General features: G+C 40.3%; 1 protein-coding gene across 3 annotated transcripts in view; it reads right to left on the reverse strand.

The window, feature by feature from the left end:
- LOC119436165 (solute carrier family 12 member 4) overlaps window positions 1-12,094 on the reverse strand; it is a 394,931-nt gene that overhangs the window by 24,722 nt on the left and 358,115 nt on the right. For all 3 annotated transcript variants that reach the window (XM_037702933.2, XM_037702932.2, XM_037702931.2), the window contains 6 exons: window positions 10,477-10,670; window positions 9,555-9,634; window positions 4,602-4,690; window positions 2,748-2,854; window positions 2,412-2,528; window positions 1,185-1,274 (listed from right to left, as the gene is read on the reverse strand). In XM_037702933.2, the coding sequence (XP_037558861.1) occupies window positions 1,185-1,274; window positions 2,412-2,528; window positions 2,748-2,854; window positions 4,602-4,690; window positions 9,555-9,634; window positions 10,477-10,670 (677 nt within the window). The remainder of the gene's footprint in view (window positions 1-1,184; window positions 1,275-2,411; window positions 2,529-2,747; window positions 2,855-4,601; window positions 4,691-9,554; window positions 9,635-10,476; window positions 10,671-12,094) is intronic.

Here is a 12,094-nt window from a genome sequence, read left to right on the forward strand (position 1 = left end):
CGACTGTGTGTGGCTAGATCTGGAGCTTGCCTTCAGCCCTAGCCTCACGCAGAGTGCACCCCCCACAATATACTAACAAGTTCAACAAGCATAACTGAGTTAGAAAGCAACAAAAAAAGTGTATGTTTAATAACACTCGTTTATGTCTGTTTTTATACATGAAAAACAGTAAAAACTAATCTAGTGTAACATAGAATGTGCTGTGATACAGTCAAGCTCAATTATAATGGGCTCATAGTGAACACTCAGCTCTAATGAATGACAGTGGCATAGCCTTCAGAATTTGTGTTCGATGACACACTGCATCAGGCACAACAAAAACATGTAAACTAGCCATTTGATTAGAGCGAATGCATTAGCCCCATTCACTTGCCTCATACAGAGATGCTCTCCTCTATGGATGTAATTTCCTCCCCACTTCTCAGACATTGTTCACCAACGGCTTAGCAGGCTGCATGTGGCACACACATGTAGGCTTTCTGTCAGCATACCCAGATAACAGATAAAATATTGCCGTAAATTGTGCAGCTATGTGATTTCAGATTTGCCTTGGCTTAATCATTTGTGATTTTCTTGGCATCTTACTTTTAATTTATTAATTCAAACACATTTTTTTGCTGAACATTGTAAAGAACTGCTTGACTACCTACTGCCTTCAGTACTGAAATGTACTTTGTGCAGTACAATGTATTTTACACATGATCGTTTACCCCAGCCATGTGAAGGAAGAAAGCAGTTTACATCTTCATGGTGACTGCTACTGTAGACAACTTTTTTTCTTTGTGTGAAAAAGCTTAAATTTGTAAAGAAGCTTCTCATTTAAACTTTGTCCACTTTGACTGATTCTGAGTGAGTCAAGCATAGCCATCCATTGTCTCTGGAAGAAATGGTCTGTAGTAGAGCCCTTAATACATGAACACTTTGCACTAAACAATCTAGAAACCATGATTTCCTGGCCCACACTGAAAAAACAATATCGCATTACTGGTTTGCCCAAAAATAAGTTATTTCAAGTAAACTTTCTTGCGACAGGTATTGAGAAGCCCGCTCACTTAAGATACTAGAGTATTATATTATGAGAGAATGCTGTCTGATGATGAGACTTAGCTTAAGTTGACCTGACTCTATGTATTATTCCTCACAAAACAGCAAATGACAAAAACCAAACCAGCCATAAAGGATACGAGCAACAGTGAAGATCCTCAGCTTGCAGTTCTTCCAAACCTTGTGCTGCTTCAGCAGGAATGGCAAGAGCATGAGCAGGCCACCATCATCTAAGGTGTAACTAAGGAATAATTCATGGCTATAATTGATAACAAAATTCAGCAGTGAAAGAGATTTATTACATTTGTTCAGAAAGCTGTCTTGCAGTGCTCTGAAAGTAAGCAAGTGATATCAAGCTGAACTTAGGCTAAGTCAAAACACTATTTTTTCATGCACTTGTTTCAAGGGGTGTGCAAATATTAGAAACTTTCAAATCATAAATCTAATATTGTCCTATTCGATTTGGCCCTCGAATAAAATAGTTACTATTTGCAAATGTCAATATTTTTCTAATAGTTTTCAAGTACTTCACACTGCCAGCTGTGAACGATCAGTCATAAAGCTGAAGCAAAAATGAAGTGAATTTCACCCCTACCACAGTGGACATAAGGAACAGGAAGTTACGTGAGCATGCTGCATCACTCTGGTAGCCAGACTTTTCCAGCTAAATCACAATCATTTGCACTCAAATTTCACTCAGGCATGACATTCAGCAAAGCGTATTGTTTCATACTATTTATCAATGCTGCAACTGTGTGTTCTCATGGGATTACTTCTGAATAAGCTAGATATCAACATTGATACTATAATAGTGGCACCATCTGCAGCGAAAATTGTAACTAGAGATTAGTGCCTTTTTAGCTCTACCATTTCTGCAGTCAACGTGCATTTCTGTTCTAGTCTTGAAGGTATGCACAGATACTAAAGGGCTCATAAGACTGCCTTTTAAAACTTCATTCAGAAAATGCACGACCACACATGCTCTGAACGAACTTGATTATTTATTTATAATGCTCCATTCGAGCTATTGATAAAATGTACTTCATTATGTGCAGTGTAATGATAGAAACTTACTAATGTAGCCAATAGTGGGATGTCCATATCGTTTTATATTAGTGGTGAAAAGCCTGTTCATTATCCAAAAACTATTTGATTGGATTTGCTTTTGGCACTATTCGATTCAGTCTGAAAAATTACTATTTGCACACCCCTACTTACTGCATAAGGCACACATAATGCTACACTGTCCATTTGTCTAAGCACTTCCTAAGCATAGAAATCTAAAGGTCAGTATTGAGCAAACAGCCCAATAATAAAAACTGACAGAGGTCACAGGCTTCCATAGCAGCTGCTCATATAAAGGATACGAACAATCCACCACACGTCAATGGTTCCATGGAGCTTCTCGGTATTATCTGGAAACTGGTTGATGTTCTTTGGCACAAGGAGGGCATTCTTGCTTGCCGAAACATTTCGAATAGTTTCTGTCACAAATGAAAGCATAAGAGTAGTCAAGAAACTCATTCTTCGTTTTTGAGTGAAACAGAACTCCTGAACAAGGAAGGCTTTGAAGCCATTGTCATTTCCTTTACAAAAAATAAAGTAAAGAGATGGTACATAAACTCTCCACCTGCCCCGCAAGCATGATTTTTGCACTGCTTGTTGAAGCGGCACACAAAACAGAATGCAAGAAATCAGCTCACCAATGAAAACCTTCCAAGAGCGCTCATCAGGAGACTGCCTCCATCCATACGGCCAGCCAAGGATAACAGTGTTGTGTTTGAGTCCACCAAGGCCAGCTGTTTGGATGCTGAAACGGTGAAATAAATGTGGAAAATAAAAATAAGCATGTCAATTGCAAGAAGAGGAAGGTAACGACCATGCATCATATGCCAAAAATAAATATTACATAAATAATCAGGGCATCCATGCAGTAACTTATGCTTGAAACCGATGAGACACCTTTGTAAGTGGTACATGTTTGAAATAGTGTGTCAAGCCTCTCTAATAACTTCTCCTAAACTTTATGTTTCCGTAAGTTGACTCGTTTTGGTTACATATATAAAACATAAATTGTAGAATTCAGTTAATTCAATCTTTCGGCATATTCGATTGCAAGCAAGAGCCCGGCCGGTTGGCACCCATACATTTCTGAGAACCAAAATGTTTTTTTATTTCAATCCTGAAATTGGTCCCCACTAGATAATTCGAAGTTCACTGGTCAGTAAGCATGTGCCTGACCCCAATGGTGACCCCAATTATTGCCTCAATCCTTACCACATTGGCTGCAGCGTTCGTATTTGCAGCGCCAGTGGCCAGTAAATGCACTGACGACACTGTTATGTCAAGCTGAAAATGCCCGTTTTTGGCCTGCATTCGGCAGATTTCGAAGCGAAAATGGTAACTCACAATCAATAGTGAGTATTTACTAGATTCTAACTTACATGTCTACAGTTTGATATGAAACTGAAACTGCATTTGCGGCCTACCCTCGGAGCCCTACCCTTGCGAATGTCATCACAAGAGGGCAGCAGAACATGTTTTCGTGTAGGACGGCATGAAGATGCGCCGTCTTAAGGCTTTAACTACAAAAGATCCTTCAAAGAATAACTTGTTTTTTCATGTTAAGCTAGAAGCAACACGCGTTTTTAGCACTCTGAAGACTTGCATGCACTGCAAGACAAACTAGTGAAATGATTTCTGATTGTCGGAATTGGAGGAATGCTACATATCTTGTTATTTGGGTGTGTGCTAAATTTGTGTGAACATTATTTTCTACAAAGAACCTGCAAAAACTGGTTGTGCGTTAGATTCACGGACGTGTTAAAGTTGGGTAAGTACTTCCAAATTGGCTAAATACTTCCAGCAGTGATATGTTTCTGACGGTTTTTTTTTTGCCTCTTTTGTTTAATCCGACCTGCTGGATAAGGTTATCAATTTCGCTGGTCCTGTCAAGGTCGAATTACTGGAAATAGGAAACCGAATTTAACAACATGTCAGACAAAGCTCCTGTTTATCAATGAACAGCAACACATGCCATGTACATACTGTATTTTTTAAGCTTTTGCACATGCGAGAGCAACTATACCTAGTGATGACCAGCTTGTGAAGCAACCTGATTTAAATGGTAAACTACAGCTTTTATATTTTATTTATCTAGCACTTTTTAAATATTCAGAATGAGCAGTTTGTGACTGCAAAAGCGTTGCAATGCAATGCAAATGCAAATTAGTAAGAACACTATTGGAATGGTGTATATTTTGGAAACATGATAACAGACAAGTATGAATTATAGTTAGCACAGTATAAAAAAAAGGTAGCGCTCTGCCCAAAGGTACTTTTTAAGATGCTAGATATATTTGAAAATAGACAAATAGCACTTCTGTAGATTAATGCAAGACTTGATTTGTTGATTGTAGTATACACAAGTCACTAAATTATCCTTTACAGAAAAAGAAAGTTGCCATCCATCTGAAAGTAACAGGGAGATACAGAGAAAGTTGATTTTGTATGTATGAAAGCTAGAATGACGTAGTAATGAAAAGGGCATAACACACATATGGCAGATGGCATCAATGGTGTTTCCTCCAGAAACGACATCCGCAAAGCCCTTCACTCTCTCTTCTTCAAGTACTTTCTTCAAGCTCTGCATAAAAAAACAACACACACATGACACAATCACTACAATATCCATACATCAGTATCAGCACAACCTATTTACATGACTGACAAAATCTGTTCAGCATTTCAGTGCTCATGTATGTGGTCTTTTCTGCTTACTATAGCGGCAACCTGCAAGCTCATATGATAAGTGTGAGAGAAGACAAAACTAGGAGGGAGCATGAAGTCATGATACTAAAGCGTAGTTATTAAATATGAAAAGGCTGCTAATGAGATAAAATTTTTAGTGTGTGATTGTGGGTGAAAAAGCTTTTCTTCCTAGTACTGGATAGCAGTTAAGACCTAAAAATTAGGTTCGCTGTGTCTGTCTACTCATCCATCAATCCTTTCAAGTACACTGCCGTATATGGTCATGCTGCCATTATTGTCCTATTGTCGTCTTGCCATCATTGTGTCACCATCATTGTTAGCACCTCCTCCAGTATGTGCGATGCATACTTGGAGAGCTGTGGCATATTCACAAGTATTTTGGAGGCAACGGCAGGCAATATGCTCTTCCAGCAAAGCTGTTGCGCAATGCAGAAGTTGTTCACAGTGCGGCTGTAGCAGTGATTCTAGGTGTTAATCTCACAAAGACAGCTCTTCGATGTCTTTGATGCCAATCAATGAAGTGTCATCATTGTGCCGCTGTTGCCACTGTAATGCCATTATTCAACATTCTGTTGTCATTGCCATGCTGCCTTTTAATTCTTGTTGTGCATTCATCATAATCATGATGTCACTGTCACTGTGTCATTATTGTCGTGTTGTTGCCATTGCATACAGGTGGGGAACTTTGCATACAACTGCAGGAGTTCTACACAAATTTGGAGGCTTAGGGGGAGTCAGGGGGATTAATAACTGCTGTTGCGATAAATGCGTTCGGAACTGGAGTTTGCAGATATTTCTTTTCATTTCTTGACCAAGGTACCACAGATAACGATCTCCCATCTCTCTCTCTCTTTTTTTTTTCTACCTCTGGTGGCAGTGAGACGAAAGGTTTTATTAATGTGGTTAGCATTCTTTGGGAAATTGATCACACTTTTTGATATGTCCATATCGAACCTCTTTCATGCCAACTTGGGTAATGGGTATGTGCCCGAATAGACAACTTGGGCCATTGGGTATGCTAACATTCTTGGCCTATCCTCTCTAGAACGGGTATGCGTCATTGGCTAGGTGCACGGCTAGACAAGAAGAACAAGAGACAAAAAGTGAAAAAGTCATCATCAAAAGCAGTCGAGTGTGGAGTAAAAAGTGAAGTGAACAAAATGGTACCAAAGCGTGCATTAAGCGAACAGCGTTGAGCTACAGAGAAGTGAAGATGTCAGTAACAGAAAATTGAAGTCTGCTACACAGAATTCAGAAATTTGTCAATACGGTGTGTCCCCCATTGAAGCATTAACATTGCTTCAATGTTAATGACATTAAAGTCAACATTCATCGTGAGATGAACCCGCCGTGGTTGCTTAGTGGCTATGGTGTTGGGCTGCTAAGCACGAGGTCGCGAGATCGAATCCCGGACACGGCGGCCGCATTTCGATGGGGGCTAAATGCGAAAACATCCGTGTACTTAGGTTTAGGTGCACGTTAAAGATCCCCAGGTGGTCCGAATTATTCTGGAGTCCCCCACTACGGTGTGCCTTATGAATAGATCATGATTTTGGCACGTAAAACCCCATAATTTAATTTTATATTTAATCGTGAGATGAGTTATGCTGGAATGTTTTCTTTTGTTACCTCTTTGTTGCCAAGAGAAAGTCCTTTTTCTGACTTATTGCCACCAGCAGTTATTGTAGAATATATTATGACCTCTCATTTTGCTACTTGAGCATACTAGAGTGCCAAATTTTGCAACAACCATGTAAATGAACGAAAGATGAAAGCCTAGCGATGGCTGCTAGTACTGACGTGCATAATGTCATGTGACAGCAGGTCCAAGCAATAGGTGTAGCCTCTGACACTGCCTTTTTCCACCCTGCAGGCACCTGTGCCCTATTGTATATTACACTCAGAACATACAAAATAATGGCCAATCCACTATTCTCCATCTCACAAGTCATTTGCAGCACTGCCGAAGGCACGATGCATATACAGGCAAATATTCTTGAGCAGCTGAATACAGTTCTGGGCTAACTATTTGATTGACCCCTTAACTGCCATTGACGAGTTAACTCGTCATGAACTTTTCTCAATTTTTTCACATTTGTATATGTACATGTTTTTGGTAATTTTGAGAAATAAATAACACACAATGACTTTTGCTACTTTTTTCAATGAAACAATTGGTGCAAAATATGCAGGTCCGATATTCTAGTTGACATTAAGCGGAAAAAATGGAGCTGGGCAGGCCATGTAATGCATAGGACGGATAACCGGTGGACCATTAGAGTTGCAGAATGGATACCAAGAGAAGGGAAGCGCAGTCGAGGACGGCAGAAGACTAGGTGGGGTGACGAAGTTAGGAAATTTGCAGGCGCAAGTTGAAATCAGCTAGTGCAAGACAGAGGTAATTGGAGATCACAGGGAGAGGCCTTCGTCCTGCAGTGGAAATGAATATAGGCTAATGATGATGATGATGCAGGTCTAAAAAAGATTCCGCATTTTTAAAAAGTTTTTCGGAATTAGTCATTAAGGATCGTACCCTTTAGCCATTTAATGATGGCACATATGAATATGTGCCATCATTATTGAGGAAAACTCGCCGAGAATAAGCATAATCAAAAGCAAAAAAAATCAGTAGCCCCTCCCCTGTCGGGAAATGGGGGTAAGCGAAGCTTGTCGTATGTTTCTTCGGTGTTCCTCCAAATTAATTGCACTGACGAGTACCACATTGTGCTCGAACCACAACCGGTTACACATACTGCAGCTGGCTCTGAAGTTCCAGTTGATAAAATCGCATTGAAACCAGGCCGTCGCACCGGGGAAGTTGGAGCTAGCATTGCCGAGGCGTACACCACCATTGTCGGGTTCCTGGAGGGCAAGATGACGCTGACGTTTGGCCTCAGCATCGCGCTCCCGCAACTTGGGGTCGGCGGCTCTTCGCTGACGTTTGGCCTCAACATCGCGCTCCCTCAACTCAGGGTTCGCGACTCTTCACTGATGTTTTGCCTGAGCTTCGGAAGCCCTCACGCTAGAATCGGCATGTCGACGATGAGCCCTTTCCCGAGCACATTCATTCTGGATGGATTTCCATAAAATTTATTCAGAATTAAATCTGTCCATTATGTAAGACAATGAATGGCTCATACCCCCTTAAACGTGTAACGACGACAGAAGAGAAGTGAAATTCTACACTGGAACGATTAGCAGCAATGCAGCCAGCTGTGGAAGCAGACGACGACGACGAACACGGGAGCAGTGGCACGAGCGCAAACCGAGGGGCGCCAACGAGCCAGCTGTGGAAGAAGACGACGACGTTTGAGCCAATGCTGATGATGATCATTTTGTGAGTACATGGACACCACCAAAATGTGTGAGTTATAACAAGCGTTGCTGTAAAAAATTTCTGGTTATTTTTTCAGTAAGAGGAAGGGGGGGGGGGGGGATTCAGGGCACCAGGCAGAAAACTGGAAGGGGGCTTCACCCCAAGCAACCTATGGCTTTGTTTGGAATTTGTACAGACAGCTTTTGTCATATGGGAATCATAGGTGTACTACACTGCATTTGCTTTACATTACGGTGTGACACCACTGTAGCTGTAAATCTTGGATCTTTTTGTTTGGTACATGATACATTAGAGCGATACGTGACATGTTAGGACGTTTGTGCTTGCACATTGTACACCAGAAATTCAACAGCCACTGAGTCAATGACGCGGCGTGGATGAACACATTTCAAGGGGCTATTCAGCCCTTCTATTGGCTAATGAGCCTTGCAGCTTCAACAGTGCTGAAATGACTTGTGAGATGCAGTATAGATCATGTAATCATTGCTAGGGTTTCTTGATGAATTTTAGCTGGATTTTGACTTACAAAGTTTTAGCCGCCAGAAGCGTTTAAGTAGCCTATGGAGTTTCTTTCAGATCACTGAAACAGATACCTTGTGAGCGAAAGATGACTTCGTTGTGTCGAAAACACTTGACGGTGCTAGAGACTGGGACGAAACATGTACAACACAGACGCCACACATAATTGGTTACACATATCAAGTGTTTTTGATATGAGTGACCAACTAGCTCAATTCAAGATATTGTTCATTGTGTCAACATTATGAGCGCAACAATAAAAAGAAATGCATATAGCTGTGACAGAAATGTAAGACTTCCTAACACTAGAGCACCTAATGCGAGATCTACTCTACAGCTACCCACATTAATTTTCAAGCAGCGTGGGTTAGTAATTGTGCCCAAACTGCTTTGTGCAGTTTGATATAAAGCTGACTGAATCACTGAACGAGCACAATAGGGGGCTTTTTAGTACTGAATGTGGCTTGAGTTCCCATGGAAGCAAGAGTACAGGGTATGGGAGCTAAATATAGATCTGCTAGACTGCATTGGGACAATTTCGTTCGTACTAGAGTTCATAGTAGTAAACTCCACTGAAATGCTTCATACTGTAATTATGAGTCACATGAACCTAAGCAAAATTAAAATGAAATGCATGTGCACTGACATATTGATAAGAGACTCCAGAAAATCCAATAATAAAACCTTTAGCTGAAACACCCATTCTACAATGCACACTTTGAGAGCGTACACACAGATAGATAAAAATACAATAATTTTACCAGACATTGTCTGATGCTAAATGAAAACGCACAAATTTCACTGCTAAAGCATATCAGAATTTTATGTCACTTGGAAAGCGCAGAAATCAAAAGCATATTACACTAATGCCGCTCATTCATACCTGTTTGCTTGCTTGGCATTCACTGTACATTTTGCTGTACTCTCCTTCCAAGACAGAGCAGACAAGTGTCAGGCCTTTTCCTGCAGAATTATTACTTTATTAATAAATAGTAATAAAACTAATACAGTTATCCTTTCTAAAGACCCAATCATAACTGATCGGTTATTATGAACAAAGACAAAGTGAGTAAGAATTTGCATGCAGGTAATGGCACCATGTTCTGCGCTACATATGTATGCTTTTTTTTTTCAGTTGTTCTTAGTGGAATGCCAACCACACTGGCCAACCCAGCAAGGCATGTACAAGCATTGCAAGTTAATATAGCAGCTTCATCTCTTCTTTCATTGCTTCTTTGGGCATGCAGTAAACTTAATATGAATGCTCACATATAGAAAATATATTCTGCATGAGTGAGATTTGTCATAGGTTCGTTTGAATGCACACCCATGAGCAAAAGTATACGGACCACAGGGTCGCCAAGAAAACTGAACTTCTTCGTAATTAACATGCAAAAACTGAAAGTGACAAATACACTGGAAAGTTCACAATGCCAAGTTTGGACTGCAGTCCTCAATTTCAAGTTGCATTCGCAGGTAGTTGAAAAAAATCGGCTTTATTGTGCAATCCCTAGTCCGTATACTTTTGCTCACGGGTGTACATTTATAATTTATACATTAACATGTTAAACATGCAGTTATAGCAATTCAAGAAGTAGGTGTGATAAAAATCTAACTACATTAGGAACATACAAACATCCACTAAGCAAGTAAATTTTAATGAGTCTTACTTTTCAAGCACAGTGAAATCACAGTTAATGGTGATTGAAAAAAAAAAAAACTTGCCTTTACAGCAATTGGAATAGACTAAGTGAACGTGCTTAAGAAATTATATTTAAAAATATGACAGGCAGGCCAGAACGCACCAGCCTTGAGTTGCGAGGCAAAGGTGATAAGCTTGCGATATTTGGGCATGTAGTCTTGGTTGAGCTTGCACAGGACAAGCACTTGGGGTCTCCAGTTCTTAGTATGGGGTGGTCCTTCTTCTAAGCGTAGAAGACTGTAGCGGGCAGCACTCAGGGCCAAACCACGTAGACCATCTCCCCATTCTTTCTCAGCTCTGCATGGGTGGTGTAGAGAGTACACTTGCAAAACCTAAGGTATATCCTCCTACAGTCCAAATTGCTCTAACTATATTGCAAGACCACTACAGCATGCATCAAGTTTTCATCATAGAGAAGATATTAACAGAAGCAAAGGAATGCTGCAGCTTGGAGCTGTGAATATGAAAAAGGTGCTATTATATTGTGCTAAAATATGTGCAGCGTTCAGAGTGAAGTTTATGATAAAAAAATGCGGGGCGTTGTTTTTTTTATTGTTAACAGAATTTTTCAAAATCACCCATGGCATTTAGCACAATTATACTTCTTGAGCTAAATTACTCTTAGAGGTGGACATTATTTGTATGAGAAATCAAAAAGAATATCTGAATAATTCACCAAGTTTTGCTAATTAACTTTTAAGCTAATTACTTTACAGCACATATTGCAAGTTACGAACTGCAGCCAGTGCCTTCGAAAGTCATATCCACGTGAAACGAATTCTTAGGATGACGCTAGTTTTGAGATGTCTTCGCAATGTTTGCAATGAAATGCATTGTTGTTCCGGTAATTTTAGGCTTCAGTGCATAAAAGGGTGTTTTGTTAAAAAAAAATAAGTAGAACGACAGTACATTCTTACAGCAACTTTGACAGCGATTATCTCAAAACTGGTTCTAGTTTCAAAATTCGTTCCAAGTGGATGTGCCTTGTGAAATCACTGGCATCAATTCATATATTGCAATATGTGTGCCAATGTAATTAGTTAAAAAGTTGATAAGTGAAATTTTGTTAATTAGTGAAATATGAATTTTCATTTCCAGCGTAAGTAATGTCTGCCTCTTTGACTATTCCAGCTTATTGAATAAATTCATGCTACAATAAAACCTCATTAATACGTAGTTGGCGGAGAGTGTGGATCAGGTACGCACTAAGCGATGTACTAATTAACTGATAACGGCAGATGAGCGGCTATAGACTTACTGGCCAAGAAAAATGTGTTAGTTCTAACTTAAACATTCACTCAGACAAGTTTTATTTGTGAGCAGGCAGCAAAAAATCTGATTTTCACTTGCCGCCGTCCTCCATGATGACGACGTGGAAGCGCTAGAATCTATGTCTTCTTTCTGGGGTTTTACATGCCAAAACCAGTTCTGATTATGAGACACGCCGTAGTGGAGGGCTCTGGATTAATTTTGACCACGTGGGGTTATTTAATGTGCACTACAACGCAAGCACATGGGCATTTTTGCATTTCGCCTCCATAGATATGCGGCCGCCATGGCCAGGATTCGATCCCGTGACCTCGTGCTCAGCAGAGCAACGCCTTAGCCCCTGAGCCACTGCAGCAGGTCTAGAAGCTATGGGACCAGGAAACACATCATGGCTGCCATGTTTTGATGTCAATATCAGTGGCGACTGCAGTCTGGGGAAAAGTCCATGCATT

Source organism: Dermacentor silvarum, chromosome 1 (assembly GCF_013339745.2).
Source record: "Dermacentor silvarum isolate Dsil-2018 chromosome 1, BIME_Dsil_1.4, whole genome shotgun sequence".
Classification (NCBI taxonomy): domain Eukaryota; kingdom Metazoa; phylum Arthropoda; class Arachnida; order Ixodida; family Ixodidae; genus Dermacentor; species Dermacentor silvarum.